General features: G+C 34.3%; 3 protein-coding genes across 5 annotated transcripts in view; all 3 read left to right on the top strand.

Annotated features, from left to right (window-relative positions):
- Positions 1-15,756, top strand: part of LOC127787412 (dol-P-Man:Man(7)GlcNAc(2)-PP-Dol alpha-1,6-mannosyltransferase) — a 53,627-nt gene extending 37,871 nt beyond the window's left edge. For 2 of the 3 annotated variants that reach the window (XM_052315450.1, XM_052315451.1), the window contains 14 exons: positions 481-539; positions 2,872-2,943; positions 4,660-4,723; positions 4,851-4,954; positions 6,845-6,916; positions 7,479-7,565; positions 7,649-7,716; positions 8,764-8,832; positions 8,913-8,995; positions 12,966-13,065; positions 13,459-13,524; positions 13,895-13,988; positions 14,068-14,157; positions 14,257-15,756. In XM_052315450.1, the coding sequence (XP_052171410.1) occupies positions 481-539; positions 2,872-2,943; positions 4,660-4,723; positions 4,851-4,954; positions 6,845-6,916; positions 7,479-7,565; positions 7,649-7,716; positions 8,764-8,832; positions 8,913-8,995; positions 12,966-13,065; positions 13,459-13,524; positions 13,895-13,988; positions 14,068-14,148 (1,019 nt within the window). In that variant the 3' untranslated portion in view covers positions 14,149-14,157; positions 14,257-15,756. Of the gene's footprint in view, positions 1-480; positions 540-2,871; positions 2,944-4,659; positions 4,724-4,850; positions 4,955-6,844; positions 6,917-7,478; positions 7,566-7,648; positions 7,717-8,763; positions 8,833-8,912; positions 8,996-12,965; positions 13,066-13,458; positions 13,525-13,597; positions 13,712-13,894; positions 13,989-14,067; positions 14,158-14,256 lie in introns of those variants that run through there. The other variant, XR_008020154.1, reaches the window with a different exon arrangement.
- Positions 14,992-15,567, top strand: LOC127787627 (PRA1 family protein F3-like). Its single transcript, XM_052315686.1, has one exon. It carries the CDS (start codon positions 14,992-14,994, stop codon positions 15,565-15,567), a length of 576 nt encoding a protein of 191 aa, XP_052171646.1.
- Positions 15,757-22,504: 6,748 nt separating the features above from the next.
- On the top strand, positions 22,505-23,473 carry LOC127787413 (PRA1 family protein F4-like). The gene has a single exon (XM_052315452.1). It carries the CDS (start codon positions 22,607-22,609, stop codon positions 23,294-23,296), a length of 690 nt encoding a protein of 229 aa, XP_052171412.1. The 5' UTR covers positions 22,505-22,606; the 3' UTR covers positions 23,297-23,473.
- Positions 23,474-24,054: the final 581 nt, after the last annotated feature.

Raw genomic sequence — 24,054 nt, 5'->3', positions numbered from 1 at the left:
TTGCCAACTTTCCATTTTTCACACCCTTGTCATTTTTTAATTGTTTAATGGCCTTCCATCTTTTTTCTTTTCCTTGCTGGCTTTCAAATGAGATTTTGTCCTTTATGCTATGTCCAACTTTTTAAATTTGTGAAACACCTGTTCCTGATGCTTGATGCTTAGGATAAGATATGGGTTATGTGTCTGACTTTGATTGGTTGGACAAGCAGTCAACTAATATGTAATGGTAGAAGAGATTTGTCCTTATCTATATAGTTTGTAAATGCATTTGATCAAAAATAAACACAAAATCTATTTAAGAAGTATGAAATTTAGCTGTATTCTCTGTCCATTAGCATGAGGATTAAATTAATTGAGTACTTAGTCACATACTAGGTTGCTCTATGGTAGTCTATGCAACACTGCCCTTAGAGTAGACCTTTGGACATAGCCTGATTAATTAGAGGCATATGTTGTAACCCATCTTTTTGGTTTTTGCAGTCAACTTGGGATATGGAAACTGGCTCAAGGGGAATTTCTATGCAGCATTGAACTGTCTGGTATGCGTATTAAACTTCATATCATACATTTTATATGGTAATGTTGGTAATGAATTGATAAAACCATGGAATTTTCTCTTTTCTTACACTTGGAGTATCTAAATTGCACTTCTGGGCCACTTGTAGATTGATGGGTCATGGAAATAATTTGATGTCTTCTACCTTGAATATGACCACCATAATCTTAGTTCCCTAAAGGAGCAAGATCTGTTCTTTGTATTGCTCTTTGACGGCATTGAGAATGTGGGCATGCTAAACTTACCACGAAATAATGTTTGTTATTATTTGTAGATGGATGGATATGTTTTTCAATTAGTTAGAATATAGTTTTTGTCTCTGTGTTAACCTGCCTGGACAAAGAAACTTCTTTGAAATTTCATTCTTTTCATATCAGTTTGTGTCAAGTGAAAATTCTATTTTGATTGTTTAAGGAGGTACTGTAGATGTTCCTTATCTCTTTTTGGTCTTGAGTAAACACACTAGGTTAGAAGGTGGTAGTGATAAGAAAGACGATATACCGTATGGATCTACAAACAGGTGTCTGCATGAGGCTTCTCATTGCATGAGAGTTGGGGGGAGGGTCATTTTTGTACTCAACCTTACCCTTTGCTTTGCAAAAAGGATATTTCTGCAACTCGAATCCTGGGGTTTGCAAAGTTGAAATATTTACTTGGCGGAAATTTGAAGTGAATGAGGCATTTTCCTTGCTTTTAAAAATTGTAAAATTTTTGTTTTTTTTTGTTTTTGTTTTTGCTGAGAAAATCGTAAGATTTTGGTTTTATTTTGCTGCTATTTCAACAAAATGAAGACTTAAGATAGATACAAGGAGTCCAAAACTACCTTGGTGACAAAAAGAGGAACGAACAGCCTAAAAGCTTGAAGAATCTTCTCAATGTAATTGTGAGGTTACACCCTTGAACTATGAATGCTAAAAGTATTTACTGTAGTTTTCCTACTATACCCTTGCATCCTTTCCTTTATTTTAATTTCCTTGTACACTTCCAAAGAACTCCATATAGTCCTTATCTAAATACAAATATAGATAGGATGATTTTGGGCAGGAGGTGTTTTTCCCATTGTTGGGGATTTTTATAATCTAAATATATTTGCTTATATATGAATATATATGCATATATATACTTAAAATATATTTTTCCCAATTCATTGTCCATGTCAAAGACTATTCTCGTCTACATCATTGTCCACCTCAGTGTTTAACGGCACAGCCAAACAGAGGGTTACAGTATTATAAAATCGAAACTCAACACAAAGTTTGGTATACTGTTGAAAAAAATTGAAACAAAAAAAAGTTTGGTATGGTATTGAAAAAATTTAAAGTTCATTTAAAATTGAGGCAAAGCTTCATTATATAAAATTGAAACAAAGCCAAAAGTTTAGCATTTTTTCGATAATTTACCCTTGTTTGTATCATAGAGGAATTTGTTGCTAGGTTTGCTCCCAGAATGGGATTCTTTGCATGGACAACAAGTCATAAGAAGATTCTTAAATTTTAGGCAGAGGTTATGTCCTTTCAGTTGAAATTTTGTGCAAGGAGGTTGGCTTAGAAACATTGGATTGTATCTGAAGTTGTTTCAGTCCTTGCTTTCATTTCAACTGGCTGATGCTTTATAATTGGAGAGAGATAGGACACTAACAACATGGAAGATGGAAAGAAATGCTGCATCTTTGTGCTTGCAGTGGGTTAAAGCAAGAGCAAGTCAGTGGTTTTCTGAAAGAAGGAAGATGCTATTTGGTTTGAAAGACTTGTTGATAGTTGTCTTTTGTTTGATGACATGAGGGTGATCCTCCCTTCAATCTTCTTGGGATTTGGTTAACAATTTTGGAGTCATCATGTATTCTTTTCCCCTACACTTATGCTACTATTAGAGAAGAAAAAATAAAAGATCTTCCTTGATTGATATCGATATTAGAGGATACCGAGATACATTTCCCAAGATCCATATTTCCATATTCCTTTTCTAGGAGATCCTATCTCTATCTTGACTGCATGTATATTACAGGCTGTATTCTAGGCTGTATGTGTTTCCTAATTACTGTAGACTATGATTAGGCAATTGCCTAATTTAGAGATTAGTTTCTGTTCTCTTCATTGACCAACTGTATATAATTGGGTAATTCTACCCTAAGAGAATACAGATCGGATTACTGGTTTACTCTTAACAATCAGAGATACCTTATTGAATGTTGTTTTCTTTTCCTTTATGGGTACATTATTTTATCCTCTGTACGCACACCAGGTAAATTATATGGGTTTATATTGCTGTTGCTTTACTTGAAGTTCTCTGACATCTTTTCGTTTTCTGGTGCTCAGATTTTTGCTACAATCATCTTTAGATGCGACATGCTATTACTGCTTTGCCCTCTGGGCCTAGAGTTCTTGCTGGTATGTTGTCTGGTTGTTCGAATTGTTTTATTGCACTTTTGATGGAAACAAGTTCTGCTTGTTGATACATTAACATGAATGTAGAATATGAACTGCTACTACCAAAACAGTAATAGTTATTATATTGAAAATAAGAATGTATATGGGATTCTAGTAATTAGCATGTTGATTTTTTTTTTTCGTCTTGTTCACTTATATTATTGTTAAATATATGGAATTTGTTATTAAGTCAATGATTATTATGATCATAAAAAAAAAAAAAAACTCAATGATTATTGTGTAGAAGAAGCTGAACCCCCCTCAAAAGGTCTTACTTCCAGGAATTTATGCAAGACAGAGAAAATATTAATGCAATAATGGGCAATTCTGTTTTATAGCTTGTTTGTCAGGATAACAAAGTGATTAATATATATATATATATATATTGTTTTATTCTTCTTTTGCAATGAGAAATGAGAATATTAAGCAAACCCATTTATGGTAGCAAAATGTTCTATCTTTGGTGTACAGGCATGGAAAAGATGCTCAAAGAGAAACTATATTTTAAATCGTATCTTTCTGTTGCATCTATGTAGTTCTGAAAATTCTCAAATGAAAATTTTCAAACCATTAGCCGCTTCGTGATCCTGATATGTTATGGTGAATGCTATCCATGTTAGAACTTGGAGTGGGTTAGATAAGATGCTTGAGATGGGTTTAGGATGGTTTGGTCATGCAAGGAGAAGACCAATAGATGCTCTTGTGACGAGAGTTGATAGAATGGAAGAAGTTGGTGCCACTGCTTCCTTTCATTACCTCCAATTCCAAACTTGTTATGTCAAATTATATGCATGGAACACAATTACCTTGGAGATGCAACTATCTGATGGCATTGACATTGGAAGGCCATGTTAAGCTGATGCTTAGAGGCTAATTTATTGTGATGAAACCTGGAAATGTGATTGTCAAACTAATTCAAGATTGTGAATAAAAGCTTTATTGACAATACAAGATGACAAGAGACTTCTGCAGAAGATTACATTATCTTTGAACAATTAGCAATTGGTTCTTAGGGTTCTATCCCATGTTCCCAACCACACTAAAGGTTTGTAGTCTTGAGATTTTTTCCCTTTCATCCTTTTTAGGAATGAGTGTGTCCAGAATGTATGGAAGAACAGTCAAGATGGTGGTTGTACTAAAATTGTCTCCTCCATTTGAAATGAGTCCTGCAGCATAGACTGATTGGCCAAGTTGCTTTTTTATAACAGCCTTCTTTGATGTATGTCTCTTTAACATGTCAACATACTTGAAGATCCATAAAATAGTTTTGGGCTCTCTGAAAGGAACACCTGAATGGATCTGTGGTTCTGTCTGTTCGGTGGGACTTTGTCATTGGTGATGCATTCAAACTATTCTAAGCAAATTAAAATTTGTGAACAGAAAAAAAAGGTCTGTGCATTTAATATCCTCCTCCATTGTAGGCTGCAACTTCTATGCCTTCTTGGCAAGAATAGCATGTTGAATGCCAGGTCTATGTCCTAGTCCTTGTTTCGTGCGTGTACTCCAGTGGCTAATTAATTAAGATGGCCAGATCATGGTGCAATTTTATCAACCGCTAGCTTAGGTGACAATTCAATACATGCTTCAGCTTCTGTTTTTTGGCACAATTTGATGTTTAATACAGTTCTTTTTATCAAGATTTTCACCCAAATCTGAGAGTACTGTTTTTCTATGCAGACCAAATCAATTTCATTTTGGAAAGCGTTAAAATATTGTATTGGAGCTGCCTTGTTTTGTCTAGGTTTGTGGTAAATTTGATTAATTCATGAAATTCTTCCTGTCTCTTTTGTTTCATGAAATATGTATATCTAGATTGGTTCATTACATTAACTCTTATTTGGTAAGTTTGGAATTTGTACACATTACAGGGCTTACCATGTTGGTTGATACAATCATGTGGAGAAGGTTGTTGTGGCCTGAGTTTGAAGTACTTTGGTTCAACTCAGTCTTGAACCGAAGTTCGGAGTGGGGTGTATCCTTCATCACTAGAAAATATATTACTTATGTTACGGTTCTACATCCTTCCTTTCTGCTCATTTAAGATCTGAAACCCATGACTGTATCTGGTTTGTCACTGTTTCAATATTTAACCTAATCTATGATCTTAACTCCATTCCCCTATACTCCTCTAGACCTACCTCTCAAAATTGAAGACAAACAGTACAAGTTACAGCTCATTGCTGGTATTCACATTGCCTACTGCTGTTTAAGGGACAGGCCTTAAACCTTTTCTTCTCATTCCATAAACCCAAACTTTGCTTCCTATGAATGAACCCTGGAAGCCTGTTTGGGTCCAAAAAGAGCCTACTATTTTGCCACAATATATAAATTTGCCTCAGTCTTGATTAGAGATTGAGTTTTTGTGTTCTTTGTCAATCAAACTCATATACTATCATCACGCTCACGAGTCTTAATCCCACCAGGTGGAGTCAACTATATGGAATATGGATTCTAACTCCCTAGTCATTTCTATCTATGACCTTATCTTTTTTAAGACTATTGTATCTCACCAACTTTTTTTTGCCTTTCCCTAACCTCTTTTGCTACAAATTTCTTCCATTTCGTGACGTACTTCTATAATTTTTCTTATATGTTCAAACCATCTTAATCTCATTTCATGCATCTTTTCTTCAATAGGTATCACTCCAACCTTCTTATAAATAATCTTGTTTCTAGTTCTATTTATTCTTGTATGACTGCCCATTCATTGAAATATTTTTATCTCAATTATGTTCATATTTTGTATATTTTGTACATGTTGGAACTTATTGCCTAACATTCTGAGTCATACGACAAATCTAGTCTTATAGCTATCTAACAGAATTTTCTTTTAGCTTTAAAGGGATTTTATCAATCACATAAAATGATGAAAGCACATTTTCACTTTAACTATTCCACAATCCCCAACAATCTCTCTTTCCTTTTGAACAATTAACTTGAGATATTTGAACTGATCTTTTCTTTTCTAAGAATAACTTGATTTTCAAGTCTTACTATAGTATCATTCCCACTTCTATTTTACTAAACTTACATTTCATATATTTAATTTCTAACTTGATCAACTTGAAGGCTTTAAATTCTAAGGTGTCATCCCTCTATAATTTAAATTTAGTGTTTAGGTCTTTTTTCTGTCTCCTCTTAAGATAATGTAATTTGTAAATAACATACACTAAATGCCTTGTCTTGGATGTGTTTTGTGAGTTCACCCATTTTGCAAAGAGGTAAGGGCTTAGTGTTGACTCTTGATATAATCCAATTGTAATTGGGAAAGCCTTAATTAGTATCTCGTCCACAAGTCCCAACACGGTCCCGACACAGATTTTCTCTTGATGATACAATGTGCATTTATATTTATGTGGTTTTCATTGTGTATTGTGCTTTTGTGGGGGATGCTATATGTTTGTTTCTCATAAAGAAGTGTTCTCAATTCTTTTTATTTATTAAATTCTTTTGAGTGACTACATGAACTGTAGCAGACATGTGTCAGTAATATAATTTTTTTCCTTTCTTTTTCTGATAAGTAAATCTATTAATATAGCTGGAACTTCAAAGGGAGAATAAGTCTACTTGCAATTAACTAAAAATTTAAGGGTAGTAAAGTTTACATCCCTTTGTTAAGCTTTCTTTTTCCTTGGATGTTACCGTGCTACCCAATGGATAATGATGACTGGGCTTGACTTGGTATGTTAGCATTTCTGAGATTATTAATCTGCTCCATTGTCTTTAATTTCTAAATAAATTTGATCTTTTGATTCATTTATTGGGACGCTTTATACGTTTTGGTTACCATCAAAATATCTGGCCATAGGTCAGGTATTTTCTTTTTTTAATTTATTTTTGGTTTGTTCCTCAATTTGTGTAGACACATCCCTTTTATTGGTACTTCACTTCAGCACTTCCCCGCTTGTTGCTGGCTGCATATCCTCTGTTTCTGGTGAGACATTCTAGCATGCATTAGTTCTTATAAATATACCTCAATGCCATGGTTGACAACATTGGAGTTCTACATAGTTGATATAATCTTGCAAGTGGCTCCATGAAACATTTTTCTTTGCATCTGAGTGTGATGGATGCTTCTTGTTTTGCCTGATAATTATCTTGCACAGTTTAATGTACAGAAACTTATTTCAAAGGCTTCCATGTTACTACTTGTCTGAGTTTGATTATGTTTGCATAAATAGCTACTCAGGAATTTGCTTTTGGTTAACTATTCATGTTAAGTGGGATAATTGTTGCTGCCTCTTTTGGCTTAGTAATACATAGTGAAATTTCTGTACAGCATATTTTATTGGTTAAATTGTCTTTTGGCATCAAATTGCAATAGAAGATGAGTTCCTTAATCGTGGAATGAATTACATAAGAGTTTCTGTGGCTTCTTTTTGGTGGACAAAATCATCTAAGATATGACTATCAATATTGACATATTTAACGTTACCCAGCTTGAGTTGTAGCACATTTTTTTCTCCTTCTGACTTGGTTTAACATAATTCTTGCAGCTTGGAGTTTTTCTTGATAGGAGGGTTTTTTCCTACATTCTTCCAGTTCTGTCATTTATTGTACTTTATTCTAAGCTTCCACATAAGGTATCATGTATGGAACTTGTACTTCAGTTTACCTAAATTCAACTTTTGTAGGTTATTTGCAATTGCCTGTGTTGATGTTGCAGGAGCTCCGTTTCATTATTAGTTCTGTTCCAATGTTCAACTTATCAGCAGCAGTTGGAGCTACTAGAATGTATATATCTTCTCTTATTATGATTAATACCTCAATCACTTGTAGGGAATCTATAGGAAAATACATATTTGTATCTTATTGTAGTCTTTCCATTTAACAAAGGGGTCCTCTGAGTCATTGCATCTATCTTCCTAGACCCTGCAGTGACCGAAGCCTCGACCATGGTTTTCCCTTTTCTCGTAGTTCTTTTAATTGATATATTGTGCTTATTTAGGGTAGTAGTTTTTCTCTAAGAACTTCCTTTGTTGTTGGCCATTTCAATTGCTTTGTCCCACATCTAATTTACACATTATTTCACGTTTTAGAAAAATTTTCTTGTTCATTCTGCCACATGATATCAACCTTTTCCTTGCATCTACACATGAACATATTACTTAATTTCATCTTTTTGGTTATCCAAATGCATTACCATTAATTTGCATGCCAATTTGGTTCGTAAAATCTTCAAATCAAGTGAAAAACAATCTAATACCAATTCTTGCAATGAATTTTCAGGTGATTGGCATGAATTTTGGGTTTGTCATGTAAAATTAACCATATAATGCTCTTCCCTGAGCCCTTAGATCTCTAGGATGAACCTAGATAGTTATCTTTTCTCCTTGGGGGAATATTTGAGATTGGCTTTGTGAATAAATGAGCCAAACCTTTTGATCAAACTCAGTTGAATGTGCTAACAAGCTTTCAAAGATTCTGCAAATGTCAAGCCACTGAAGTTGCATTTCTTATCTGCTTGGTTAAAGCTTGCTCAGGATCAACTCAAGAAAGATGGCCAAGGTTGATCCTGTTTTGGAGCTTGTTAATTCTTTGTGCCAAGTTTGAGAAACATACTAGTTGAGCTTAACTTGTTTATAGCCGCCTCCATACAACCTGCTCATTCACATGTATGACAATTTAGAAAGCTTTGTGCTTAATGCAGTTGTCACTATTATTGCAACTTGTTGATGTTCACTAACTGGGAGATCTTATACTTATTAATCATTGCTCAAATTCCTTCATTTGTTTAGGCTACTAAAAAATCTTTATAATTTGGCATGTTGCTTGTTGCAGCTATAACAATAGGCAAAAGAGATACTGGAATTTGATTTTTATTGTTTTACCAGGATTGCTCATGATCAGGTTGGATAACTATTAATTTTACTATTTTTTTTGCAAGCATCTATTAGCTCATTTATCGATACTCATTTTCTCTTTTGTAGTCTAGGGTGTACCATCATAACATTTATGGCATCATATGAGAATTACCCTAGTGGTTATGCCATCAGAGACTTGCATAAGATCGGTTAGTATTCTCGTTCTCTATCTCTATGTTTATCATGTGTGTGTGTAAATGCATGCCCACAAGACTCATCTAAGCTTTTTACTGGTTCTACTAAGCCAAACATATTTGCAGAATTTCCATATGCTATGTTATCCCTTATCTAATGTTCTTGTAGGGCTGTAGGTCTCATGATCCAAACCTCATCATGGTGGTTGTAGTGTTGCTTTTTCACAAACATAAAAAGTAGTAAGCTTGGACTGTTGGTTCACGTGATTGGGAGGTTCCACCTTTTTTACATTATTCACTGGTTTTGTCTATGGACAGTATGGATTTTATTTCTCATATGGTTCACACTCAAACTCTATATTTACATAATTATATTGAATGTTCAAAAAGGTAAAAACAATAATTTGTTCCAATTGAACCTACATGGTGTATGGAGTCAATTGTACCAGCCTAAACTCTTTGTTGTCTTGTTATCCTAATCAAAACCCTGATAGCTTGTTACACATGGAAGACATTGTGGTGAAGAAAACCTAAATAGTTATATTTTAGCCAAAAAATGAAACAAAGTGGCAATTAAAGAAGCAAAGTTAAAAGCTTATGAAAGTTTATACTTACAACTTGACATGAAGAGTGCATAATTATATATACACACATATAAACTGATTAAGGCAATAGAAAGAAAAAATAAGGGATTTGAGCCAAATGAAATCATAAAAAGACAAATTAAAAAGCAGTAGTAAATGAGGGGGCAATCAAGTTGAGGTGGAATGAGTTTTTCTTCAAGTTATTCAATGAAGGTGGAGAAACAAGTGTTATGTTGGGGCATCTCGTAACTCTAAAAAAAGATAAGAATTACATGTTCTGTGGACATATATAACAACAACAACAACAACATATCCAGTCTTTATCCCACTATGTGGGGTCGGCTACATTAATTCTAGACTTTCATGTATTTCTGTCTTTTGTCATATCTTTATTTAAGCCCATACACTTCATATCAAACTTTAACGTCTCTCCCAAAGTCTTCTTGGGTCTGCCTCTACCTCTTTTTTTAACTAATTATTTTATTTCATCAATTCTCCTCACATGAGCATCTCTTGGTCTTCTTCTCACATGACCAAACCATCTTAGTTTAGTCTTTCTCATCTTCTCATCGATTGGCACTACTCTTACGTTATTACGAATAACCTCATTTCTAATTTTGTCTTTTCTTGTATGGCTGCACATCGATCTTTGCATCTTCATCTCGTTATGCTTGTCTTTTGCTCATGCTAGTATTTGACTGCCCAACATTCTGACCCATACAATAAAACTGGTCTTATAGCTGTCCTATAGAATTTTCCTTTCAGTTTTAATTGGATTTTACCATCACATAACACTTCCGATACATTTCTCCATTTTAGCCAACCTGCCTTAATTCTATGTGTGATATCTTCGTGAATTTTTCCATCTTTTTGAATCACTGATCCCAAATATCGAAAATGGTCTTTTCTTTATATGATTTTGTCTTCTAATTTTATTATAACATCCTCCACTCTTGCATTCTTACTAAATTTACATTCCATATATATATTCTATTTTCCTTCTACTTAATTTAAATCACTTAGATTTTAAATTGTTTCTCCACAACTCAAGATTAGTGTTCACTCCCTCTTTTGTTTCATCCACCAAGACTATGTCATCTGCAGATAGCATACACCATGGCACATCTGTTTGAATGTGTTTAGTGAGTTCATTCATTACTAAAGCAAATAAATATGGACTTAGTGCAGAACCTTGATGCAGTCCCATTGTAACTTTAAACGGTTCAGTGCCCTCTCCGCATGTTCTAACCCTTATCTCTACACCGTGATACATGTCTGTAAGGGCTTGTATATAGGCTATTCAGACTCATTTTTCCTCTAAAACCCTCCATAATACTTCTCTAGAAACTCTATCATAGTCCTTTTCTAGATCTAGAAACACTATATGCAGGTCCTTCTAATGATCCCGATACCTTTTCATTAGGCGCCTCAGTAGATATATAGCTTCCATTGTTGACCTACCAGACATGAAACCAAACTGATTTTCCGAGACGTCTGTTTCTTTTCTGAGCCTCTGCTCTATTACTCTCTCCCAGAGTTTCATGGTATGGCTCATTAATTTAATTCCTCTGTAATTTTCACAATTTTAAACATCTCCTTTGTTCTTGTATATAAGAGCCAAAGTACTCTTCTTCCACTCATTTGACATCTTTTTTGAACAGTAAAGCAATTAGATCAGAGAATATCCCGATAGAAACATTGAATACATGGCATGGGAAGAGGGCACTTTTTGGTTAATGAAATTATTTAATGTATCCTTTAAACAAAAAAGGATGATGAGCAAGGTGAGGAAGAGGACATAATTGTCTATTTATAAGAATAAAAGACATGCCCAAACTTGTGGAAATTATAAAGAAAAAGGCTAATGAGCCACACTATGAAACTTTGGAAGAGAGTGATTGGCTAAAGGTTAAGAAGAGAAACTAAGGTGTTTGAAAGCCAATATGGTTTAATGCTTGGTAGGTCAACAATAGAAGTTATATACTTGTAGTGCCTAATGAAAAGATATAGAGATAAACAAAAGTATTTATAGATGGTGCTTATGGATTTGGTAAAAGCTCTTATGAGAAAGTTACTAGAGAACTCTTATGGAGGATCTTAGAAAAGAATGGAGTCTAAATTGCTTACATTCAGGTTATTAAAGACATGTATTATGGAGGAAATATTGATATTTTTTCAATTACAATTAGATTGCATCAATGGTCTACATTAAGTCATTATTTCTTTGCCCTACTAATGATGAACTCGCTAAACATATCTGGACAAAGGTGCCTTGTTGTATCTTATTTGTAGATGACGCAATCTTGACGGATGGAACAAAAGAAGACATAAATATGTTTGAGGCATGGAAGAACATTTTAGAATAAGAGGTTTTAAGTTGAGCAAATTGCAACCGAATTTATTGTTATGGTGAAACTTAAAGATCAAGTCATCTCAAGAAAAGATCAGGTTAGATATCATGGGTCAATCATTCAAAAAGATAGATTAATGAGGATGTCACCCATAGTATTAAGGCGTGATGGTTAAAATGGAAAAAGTGTGTCCAACATTTTATGTTGTAGTAAGATTCTGTTAGAAAATTTTATAAGGTGGTTATAAGACTAGTTTTATTGTATGGTAGAGAATGTTAGGTAATAAAGCACCAACATGTGTAAAATATGAGCATAACGTAGATAAGCATGTTATGGTGTATGTGGAGCCATACAAAAAGAAAGAAAATTAAACATGATATTATTCGTAATAAGGTTAGAATGGCTTCTCTTCAAGATAAGATGCATTGGTATGAATTAAGATGGTTTAGTCATGCGAGAAGAAGACCAATAGAGTTTATTGTGAAAGAGTGGATGGAATGGGATAATTCTTCGGCAAAAAGAGTTAGAAGAAGTTCAAAAGAACTTAATGGGAGACACTTAGATATAATGAGTTATAGAAACCTTACAAAAGGTATGGTCATAGATAGAAATAATTTGCAAAGTAGAATTCATGTAATAAGCCCCCCTAGTGGAATTAAGGCTTGAAGTGATGTTGGTTTGAGATATTGTAAATTCTGATAGTTAAGGGCATATAGCATGGAGATCTTTGAGAAAATTGGCAGGCGTATATGATCTATGGTCAGGAAAAATTACCTAGCATTAAAATCCAGTATGAAATTGAACAGGTAGATGTAAACATCCAGCTAACTGTTCTGATTAGTGGTATTTTCTTATCTTTTATCTTCTAGTAGGATGCTTGATGGTATTGTTGATCACCACCATCTTTTTTGTTTTGAGCTCCATTTAGGGCCAATATATAGTTCTGCATTTGCATGGGGTGTCATTTTCTTTCTAATAATACTATATATGCATGTCACATTTTTTTTAAATAATGTTTATCGTGGATAATTGGTATGGTTACCTTTACAGGCTGTCTCTCAAACAAATCTAATGAACAGTGGGTTCATATTGACACCTTTTCAGCAATGAATGGGATCTCTCGCTTCTGCCAAAATGATTTCCCTTGGAGGTATACTTGATTCAAGTTTAGTTGTAGCATCACTCCCTTAATAGTTTTTTGGTAGCCAAAAGACATGTTTGGGGTGCATTGAATAAATTCGAGGCTATGGTAACTCACCTGTGGCTTGTGTTTCTGCATCGATAGAAGTTAGTTTTATGAATTATCACAATAACTGAGCATGGGACTGTTAAACGGATATTCCATGTTCCCAAGTAGTTGGGAAAAGGCTGAGTTGAATTTGAGCCTTAAATAACTATGATGTGACTACTTTTCCTTCCAAACTTGGGCTGCGGTTGGGATACTATATACCAATCGGATCCACTTTTAACTTTTTATGCATCCAATTGTTATCTTCTGTCTCAAGTGTTTAGTAGTTACAACTTAGATCATTTTCTCATGCAGGTATTCTAAAGAAGAAGATATACCTATAGAAGAATTTTCCCAGAGAAATTTCACGTTCCTACTGAAGTAAGTAACTCAATCATTGCCATTAAAAAGGATTATTAAGAATTTACATGGACTATATGTTCACTTATGACAGATAAAGATCCTGTCTCCCACTTTGGCATGATTATCTGAAAATGAAGCAATCTATTTTGGATCACATGCTCTCTTTCTAAAGTGATGCTAATACCATGCTGCACTACTGAAAAAGGTCCTTTCTCCTTATAGCATCATCCTGATGGGGACCATGATCTGAAAGTGGACAATATGTTCATCCCAATCCTTTTCTATAAAATTTGCTAATTCAACTCTTCCGCTTTCTGTAATCGATTCACATGTTTTCGCAGACCTTTCTTTTGAAGTGATCTTAATCATATTATTCTCTCTGTGATAGTGAGCACACAAACATAAGCGGATTCAAGTGTTTATTTAGCTCAAGTGGGTTTTCTAGGCTTCGTCTTCAAGTTGGCTTTCCACCCATTTCACTGGTAAGGGCTTTCTCATATTCTATTGATAACCAAGTGATGACCCCATTAGAAAACATTCCATGATTGTGAGAAACTGCAGGTCAAAGAACCAAAAGTATTCATTCATGGTAATATCCGAAACAACAATGTGATGAATAGAAGTTGGCCAGGTTGCTCATGACTTATCGATGTAAGAGATTGTGCAGTTGCAACTAAATGGGCTCTTTCGTTTATTCTGATAATGATCTACAGGCAGTATACCTGATCAACATTGGTGAATTTGTGGCAGGTACCAAGCAAGAAAGCTTTCCAGGAAGTGGAGTACATCTTGCTGCCACCGTTACTCCCAGTTGATAGTGCCCTTTTAACTCGGTTAAAATTATTTGCCATGTCCAGGATTAAGCAACAGGGCCCGTCATATGATATGGACAATTCGTTCAAGACTCAAAGATAGATTAATTTTGTGAGCAGAGCCTGTCAATTCTATCCTTCTTGCACCAAGCTAGTACTTTGATCTTAGTGAGACACAGAAAAACGGTATTCTATGGTGTTATTTTTATAATTATGAGCGTTTTGATTGAAGCTTCTGTATAAATATGTAAACAATTCTTTCAAGAATTAAAAGAGAGATTAATTTTGCACTAAGCTAATACTCTGATCTTAGTGAGACAGAGAGAAATGGTCTTTCTAGTAATTAGGAGTCGTGTTTTGATTGAAGCTTCTGTATGAATTTTTTTTATTTGTCCGAAGCAAAAACAAAAACAAAAACAAATTGTGATTCAATCATTGTACTGGAATGCAATGAAGCGTATTGTTTACTTGCTAAAATGACTGGTCCAATCCTGACTGTTAGAAGAGAAGACCAAGACTTGTAAGCTTTCTCCGGTCATGGTCACGACCGTTTCTTGACGTTGAATCCGATGTTTCTGTGTGCTTTCGGATCATTAATTTTCATCGACTTCGGATTCAAGGAAGCCTTTAAAAAGTCTTCACATCTCTTCTTCTTTCCATCTCTACCACGGCCATGGCTAACATCGGCAGCACCACCGTCCAACGCCCAACCGCCACTCCACCGCCGCCGGCGGACTCCACTCCAATCAATGGTTCGAAGCACTCGAGGCGAAGGAATCGGAACAGTTTCAAGTTCACGTTCCCCTTCGACATCCCTTCCTCTCCTGAAGCCGCTGCTGCTCGGATCATCAGAAATTTGACCTACTTCGGACCGTACTACTTAATCTTCGTGTGGTCGATCCTTGCGATCCCTCTCTTGCCGCAGCGGAAGGTTTCTTTTATGATCCTGGTGGCCATGACCATCGTAACGTGCCTGTTCTTGCTACTGCTGCGATTGCAGCCCATGGTCATCGAAAAATTTCTCGTTCTAGCGTTGATCGCCATTGTTACCATGGTGGCGATGATATTGACCAATGCCGCTATTCATTTCTTCGCGAGTCTAGCAGGATCAGTGCCTGTGATTTTGATTCATGCAGTGTTGAGGACTAGAGACGATCAAGTTGTGGACGACGAGGCAGGCGCCACCGGTGAATTGGTTCCTCTTGTAAACCAGACGGCCGGCGAGACGGAGCCTGCGGCGTTTGTGTGATTACATATATGTTTTCAGAGTTCAATTGCCTCGCTTCTAAGAGGCTGTTTGCTTACCGTCTTTTTAGCAGCTTAGCAACTTTTAAGCTGCTAGCTTTTAAGTTATGTAATGTTTAACTTAATAACGTATTTATTTAGATAAATACGTTTTTAAACTATCAGTTAATAATAATGTGTTTAATTTGAAAGATTTGATAAACTATCAAAATTTAACAAAAAAACGAAAGTCGAAAACAAACATGTTGAATAGTGCAAATAAAGTTCATACAAATACAAATACTAATTTTAAATAAAAATATTAAATATTTTAATTCAATATACATTAATATATATAATATTATATATATATAGTGAACAAAACTGTAGATTGGGGGCAACGGTAAGAGGCAACAGTGATGGAGGCAATGGAGGTGACGGACGACGGACTAGGGTGATGAAGATAGTGACAGATGAAGGCGATGGTGGCCGTCGAAGATGGGTCTGGCGACGATGGAATCAGAGAAAGCAGAGGCATGAAGAAGGATCTAAATTGAAAATGTGTGTTGAAGAAAGATATAGGTTGAAAATGTGTGTTGTATTGTTTAAAGGTAAATAAGTAATTTAATTGGTTAATGCAAAAAAGTTCCTAGTAACATAGCTTTTAAGTTTAGTAGAATTTAAGCTATTAGATGTTGTCAAACATTTCAAAAAATAAGCTACACAGTTTATAAACTAAATTAATAACTTATAAGCGGTCAAATTAGTAAGCCAAACATCCTCTAAATATAACAGATAAAAAAATTATGTAGAAAATCTTCCAAGTTCTAGAAGGCTTGAAATGCGATAAAAATGGTTTTTCTAAAAGTGAAATTTGCCTTCCCTTCACTTTGAGTTTGCTGCGAGGATTCATCAAATTGTTTTAGTGGATATGACAAACAGTTTTAGATTTCTATGCCCAGCAAAAAGTGAAGAAATCAAATTTTAGAATAATAGAAAAAACTTTTCATCTTTTTTAATAGAGGCAAAATCTTGTATTTCGAACGTATTTTATTTGTCTCTAATTTTCATAATTGTCTGGATATATATAGATAAGATAGTTAGAAATTTTGAAATGTATCCTTTCAAAATTTTAGTTGGAATATTGAAAGAAAACAATCATTTTTTTGAAAGAAAAGACTTTTTTGTAATTTAGTTAGAATTTTGAAAAGAAACAACCTATTTTGAAAGGAAACAATGTTTCAAAATTTAAACTAAATTTTGAAAGGAAAAAACCTTTTAAGATTTGACCATTTAAGGGTTGGTTAATTTAATTTTGAACAACTTAAATTTTTAACAATCCTTCACTTATTCAAATATAATTATTAAAACCCCAATTGAAGAATATCAAAACATGTTTACGCATAAAATAATGTATTTTTAGATTTGAACATTATCTTAGTATAGTGGCACAAAATGAAGTCAAAATTTCACTCAACATGGAAGCTTTAAAGAAGTTATTCCTTATGAATTCATCGGTATCACTATACACATAAGCATTGCATCCTTTATTCCACTCAGTGACTTACTTAGCACTATTAAGGCCAAGTGCCATATATTTTCATGAACTTTTATGATAATAACTCCAAAATTCTCAATTGAAGCGGCATCACTTTGAAACTTATATAGGTGAAGTTCTTTTATTATCTTTGTCACATTATAAATACTTGTTTCCAGAACTGAACTTCATTAAGAATATAAAACCCAACTCTCAAAACTGTAACAAGAAGTACAAATCTCATTTATTAATGACTTCTTGTTACCCTTTGAACGCAAAAATTACTCATTTCATAATGTCGGGTAGGGTTGCCATCATTAGTGGATTTATTATAGGAATTTCAACCCAATTATTCTTGAAGTCAATTTCACTAAATCCCTTGGGAGAGGCTTAGTGTATTGGTCCCTTAGGATATGTCTACACAAGAGAGAGGGGTGAATTGAGTGATTAAAATTTTTCTTAATGAAATTAAAGAAGTTATTCCTTATGAATTCATCGGTATCACTATACACATAAGCATTGCATCCTTTATTCCACTCAGTGACTTACTTAGCACTATTAAGGCCAAGTGCCATATATTTTCATGAACTTTTATGATAATAACTCCAAAATTCTCAATTGAAGCGGCATCACTTTGAAACTTATATAGGTGAAGTTCTTTTATTATCTTTGTCACATTATAAATACTTGTTTCCAGAACTGAACTTCATTAAGAATATAAAACCCAACTCTCAAAACTGTAACAAGAAGTACAAATCTCATTTATTAATGACTTCTTGTTACCCTTTGAACGCAAAAATTACTCATTTCATAATGTCGGGTAGGGTTGCCATCATTAGTGGATTTATTATAGGAATTTCAACCCAATTATTCTTGAAGTCAATTTCACTAAATCCCTTGGGAGAGGCTTAGTGTATTGGTCCCTTAGGATATGTCTACACAAGAGAGAGGGGTGAATTGAGTGATTAAAATTTTTCTTAATTTTAATAAATATTATTGATTAATGATTTTATTTTAGAGTATATATTTGATAAATATAATAAATTATGTTTGAGATTAATAATTTATGTAAACCACAAAATATAATAGAAATAAATAAAATGAGACACAAGAAATTTTTTAGTGGTTCAATATCTCTACACACACCTAGTCCACCCTCCTAAGGTCTAATCACCTTTAGAATTCCACTAAACTAATTTCACTAAGGTTTCCACACTATCTCACATTGAAAACTAGATACACACCTAGATTATAATAAGTTCTAAGCAACCACTACACCAAGGTTTCTACCCTAACTTATTTTGAAAACTAGATTCACCTAAATTTTAATAATTCCAGGAAACCCATACAATCATCTATGATAGTTTAAATATTTACAAATAATTCATCCACACTTGGATACAAATAAGCAATTAAGAACAAATTATACAAGGTAATAATATTTAAATAAATTAGTGACCTTGGTTTTAATGGAGAAATTCGGAGTAGATTTGAAATGCTTTTCTCTTCTTATCTTATGGCTCTTGAGTTGATATGCAATAATATTTCGTAAGTCTCGAATTGCTTGGATGTTTTGGTTGAAAGTGTTTCAGAGTTTTTGGGTGCTTTAGATTTATAATGGAAACACTTAGATTGCTAAAAAATGAGTTTGGGGGATATTTATAGGTATTTTGGACACTATTGCAACATTCAAAATTCTGATTGTTGGGACGAGAGTCGACTCTTAAGAAACCGAGAGTCGACTCTTGTTTGAACAATTTTGCAACGGTCAAAATTTTGGACACTTTACTAGCATTCGTTTGGCAATTTTTGTAATAGTAAAAAATTTGATCCTTGGACATCAAGAGTCAACACTTTCGGTCCAGATTTTGAAAAAAAATATTTTTAAATATTTTTATACATTTAAAATTATTTATTAAATATTTTTAATATAAAATAATATTTTTGGTAATATATATGCTATGAAAAAATATTTTATAAATTAATCAAAAATAATTTGGTACTACAACTAGTATATTTAAGAAAAATGCTATTTTTGTTAATCACCAAAATATTATAATTTGTAATTAAAAATTTTATTTTTTTTAATCATTAAAACTTAATTAATATGAGTAAGTTGGCTCAACATATTGAACGGATCAGCCAAGTTCCTAGTCGACTATACAAATGTGAGAGAAATTATTCTATCTTTGATTACTTTCTTCACATAATAATGTCTAAGGCTGTCTTGAATGGTTCACCAAAACCCTTGCTAAGCCAAAATTTTAGCGAATGTGACAACCATGACCTACTCCAATGTTGCTTGCCACCTTATTTCTCGCTCACCATCCAAACAATGAATAGGAAAATCCTCGCTTTTTTTGGCTAGCTTAGAGTCCAGAGTATCCCTCGCCATCATTTCTCATAATAGTCACCACTAGAGGAAAGGCATCATTGTTATCACTATCAAATCACGATTCTCCATCGAAGAAAAGACATCACCATCACCCGCTACTAGAAAAGACCTTTTATTAGTAGCCATAGCCCACAACTGAAGAAGACGAAGAGTAGTCAACGGCCAGAGAAAATGAAGCGTTGCCATTGGCCAGGGCTGGAGAAGACGAACAAACACAATATGCCTTTGATTTTTGCAATTGTGTTTTTCGATTTCTCTTCTAGTTGTTAGATAAATCCGATTGGTCGGTCGATCATGATGGTCACGACGATAATTGGATAGCTAGGTTTCAATCTGGGTTTCGATTTTAGTTGCATTTCAATATGGGTTTTCGACAATTGGAGAGTTGTTTGATTTTTTTTTTTTTAGCATATTTGAGCTATTGGTGTATTGTTTTTGTGTTTAATTTGAATTAATTTAGCATATTTGGGCTATTGGTAAGGTAGAATAAATTAGAATTGAAGTTTATTAATAAATAAATGAAATAAGGAGGTAAATAGAGTGTGTGGTTAGAGTAAACACAATTTTTGAGGTAAAACAAAATAAAGAGTGAATTGTTTATAATATACTAGAGAGTGAAATATGAAGTGTGGTTGGAGATAGCCTAAGTGTAACATCTCGCATCGAGCGATAGAAATGACTTCATCAACTTACCCTGATGGGCTTATGGGAATTTCTCAAGAGTCACCCATCTTTAAGCTACCCTAGTTCAAGCAAGCTTAATTACAACTGGTCTTAGATCTTCTCCCCCTTTGGGGGTTGCCATCCTAGAAGTCTGTTAGGAGTTACTCATTGTTCAGGCCCTCATGCCGCGACGCCACTCCTCGCCCTCATCGGACCGCCTTCTCCAAGGGTCGGTTCTGATACCATCTGTAACATTTCGTATCGAGCGATAAGAAGAATCGGATCAACTTATCCGAATGGATCTACGCGAACTTCCCAGGGGTCACCCATCTTTGAGCTACCCTAGCTCAAACACGCTTAACCTGGGAGTTCTTTATGCACGTTCAGCCCAAAAGGTATTCAGTTGATGTTATTTTCCTTCCTTATTATCCTTGATATATATATTAGTTTCGCTAGAGTCTCTTCTTAGACCTGACATTGGGCTATTGGGATATTACACTAAGACTTATGTGTCTTGGCTTTCCATTATATATATCACTTGCATACTCAAGTTGAGCTATAGCTCTTCCATCATTCTTAACCAACTTGATACTTTGATCAAACAGGGTATTGGCTTCATTTATTTTAAGTTATTGAATTTATTCAGCACTTTCTCAATGTAATGAGATTGACTCAATACATACCCCCTCCCCCAACTATTTCTTTTTATCTTGATACCCAAAATGATATCAACGTGTCCAAGATTCTTAATTTTGAATGTGGAAGATAGAAAACTCTCCGTTTGCATTATTATTTGCATCATAAGAATTTTCATTCTTATATCTCACCCTCAATTCCTCCTCTATTTGAATGAGCTTTTGTAATTCTTTCAAAAAAATAAATTCTCAGAATCATGGAGAAGTTTCTCCCAATAGCTTTTCCAATTGGAGATAGTAATTTTGTTATTATTGCCCCAACTTGAAAAGCTTAGAAATTTCAATCTCCACAATCTTTATTAACTTGTATTTAAAATTTATACACTTGTACTAAGACAGGCATATTATCATGGATTTGTACTCAAAATATTTAGAGATTAAGAACTTTTTAGAATCCGTCTCCTCAGTTTTGTACTTGAATTCTAGAGCATTCCAAATTGCAAGAGCAAACGGTTCCGCAATGTAGAGATCATAGAGTCAGTCAGAAAATGAATTAAGAATATGTCATTTACACAACTTTATCTTCCTCCCTTTTCTTCCTTTGTGCTAAGTGTTTCAGAGTCATCATCTTCAGGCGGAGGAATTGGTAGAATATTCGGATCAAGAACATAGAAAATTCTTAGGACAATAAGCATGAATTTCATCTTATCCTTCCATCACATAAAGTTGTTGCCATCAAATCGATCAAGACGAACCAAATCTTGGTTCATCATCTTGATTGTGTTATTCTCCATAGTTGTACACACACCAAATTTCGCTTTTAGATTGTTAATTGTGAATATTACAACAATGACAATTATAGAAAATAAATACAAAACTTAAAATGAAACAACAACAATAACAAATACAAAAATTCTGCAAAAAAATCTCCAAGTTTGTAGAAGGCTTGAAACGCAATAAAAACCGTTTTCCTAAAAACAAAATTTGCTCTCCCTCCACTTTGAGTTTGGTGTGAAGATTCATCAAATTGTTTTAGTGGATATGACAAGTACTTTTAGATTTTTACACTCAAGCAAAAAGTGAAAAAACCAAACTTTGGAATAATAGGAAAAAAATTAATCTTCTTCAACAAATGCAAAAATTTATGTTTCAAACCTATTCTACTTGTCTCTAATTTTCATAATTGTCTATATATATATATATATATATGTGCAAGCTAGTTAGAAATTTTGATATGATACAACCTTTCAAAATTTTATCTAGAATATTGAAAGGAAACAACATTTTTTTGAAAAGAAACAACAGGAAGTAACCTATTTTGGAAGGAAACAAACTTTCAAAAAAATTTAGTTAGAATTTCAAAAAGAAACAACATTTTTTTTGAAATGAAATGACCCTTCAAAATTTTGAATTTTAAAGGGAAACAACCTTTCAAGATTTGATCATTTAAGGGTTTGGTTAATTTATTTTTAAACAACTTAAATTTCTAACAAAAAAAAAAGAAGAAGATATTCCTGGTGTTATTTTTATATTTATGAGCGTTTGGATTGAAGCTTCTGTATAAATATATAAACAATTCTTTCAAGAATTAGAAGAGAGATTAATTTTGCAATAAGCTAATACTTTGATCTTACTGAGACAAAGAGAAAATGGTCTTTCTAGGTGTTATCTTTGTAATTAGTAGTCCTTTTTGCTTGAACCTTCTGTATGAATTTTTTTTTATTTGTCCAAAGCAAAAACAAAAAACAAAAACAAGTGTGATTCAATCATTGTACCAGAATGCAATGGAGCGTATTGCTTTCACGGTCACGACTGTTTCTTGACGTTGAATCCGATGTTTCTGTGTGCTTTCGGATCAGTAATCTTCATTGACTTCGGATTCGAGGAAGCCTTTAAGAAGTCTTTCTTCACATCTCTTCTTCCTTCCATCTCTACCATGGCCATGGCTAACATCGGCAGCACCACTGTCCAACGCCCAACCGCCGCTCCGCCGCCGCTGGCGGCCTCCACACCAATCATCGGTTCGAAGCATTATTCGAGCCGAAGGAATCGGAACAATTCCAAGTCCACGTTCCCCTTCGACATCCCTTCCTCTCCAGAAGCCGCTGCCGCTCGGATCATCAGAAATTTGACCTTCTTCGGACCGTACTACTTGATCTTCGCGTGGTCGATCCTGGCGATCCCTCTCTTGCCGCATCGGAAGGTTTCTTTGATGATCCTGATGGCCATGACGGTCGTAACTTGCCTGTTCTTGCTACTGCTGCGATCGCACCCCATGGTCATCGAAAAAATTCTGGTTCTGGCGTTGATCGCCATTGTTACCATGGTGGCGATGATATTGACCAAGGCCGCCATTCATTTCTTCGCGAGTCTAGCAGGATCAGTGCCTGTGATTTTGATTCATGCAGTGTTGAGGACTAGAGACGATCTGGTTGTGGACGACGAGGACAGCGCCGCCGCCGGCGAATTGGTTCCTCTTGTAAACCAGACGGTCGGCGAGACGGAGCCTGCGGCGTTGGTGTGACTTACATATACGTTTTCAGACTTCAATTCCCTGGCTTCTAAGTATTAACGAATAACCCGTTTCTTTCCAGCAATTGAATCGGGTCGTTTTTCAAACTTCGCTCCCTTCTCTGGGAACTACTTGTCTCAGTTTTTTACTTTTATATTTAATTTAATTAAATAAATGTGATTGAGCTTATTTTTAAATTTATTTAGTAAATTAACAAAGTTTAAAACTTGTTATCTTAATTTATAAGCTTGTTCTGGGGTTAGATTGGGGATTTTTATCATATTATTTATATAACTTACCAAACAAATTCACAAAAAAAGAAACAAAATCAAAAAAATTGAAAAAAACAAAAAAAACCGACATCACCAAAGAAACCGACAAACAACATACCCACCCTCCATTATGCCCAGAACCTGCAAACATAGCTCAGCGATTAAGACTGTATATATATTGGTTTCAAAGAAGACTGAATTCTAGTCGCTATATAGTCGGTCACAAATCTCGTATTCGATTTTCACTGTTAGGTTCCGTGATTTATCTCTTTTGTCAAAATTATGAGACTGAACTGCGAGGAACCCTTAAGAGAGGCAAGAGAATTCACCTTTTTTGGTCCAAAAAAAAGAAAAGAAATTGCGTTCCAGTTGGTAAAATAATATGAAATGATCTCTCAATAAATTACCCAAAGTAAAGGATCCACAAATCTTTATACCTAGCAGACACAAAGGCAAATGAAATTAAGTAATATCAAATTAAATAAATAAAATAGCAAA

Source organism: Diospyros lotus, chromosome 12, assembly GCF_014633365.1.
Source record: "Diospyros lotus cultivar Yz01 chromosome 12, ASM1463336v1, whole genome shotgun sequence".
Lineage (NCBI taxonomy): Eukaryota > Viridiplantae > Streptophyta > Magnoliopsida > Ericales > Ebenaceae > Diospyros > Diospyros lotus.
The sequence above is the reverse complement of the archived record's forward strand: the minus strand, read 5'-3'. Positions and strand labels throughout refer to the sequence as shown.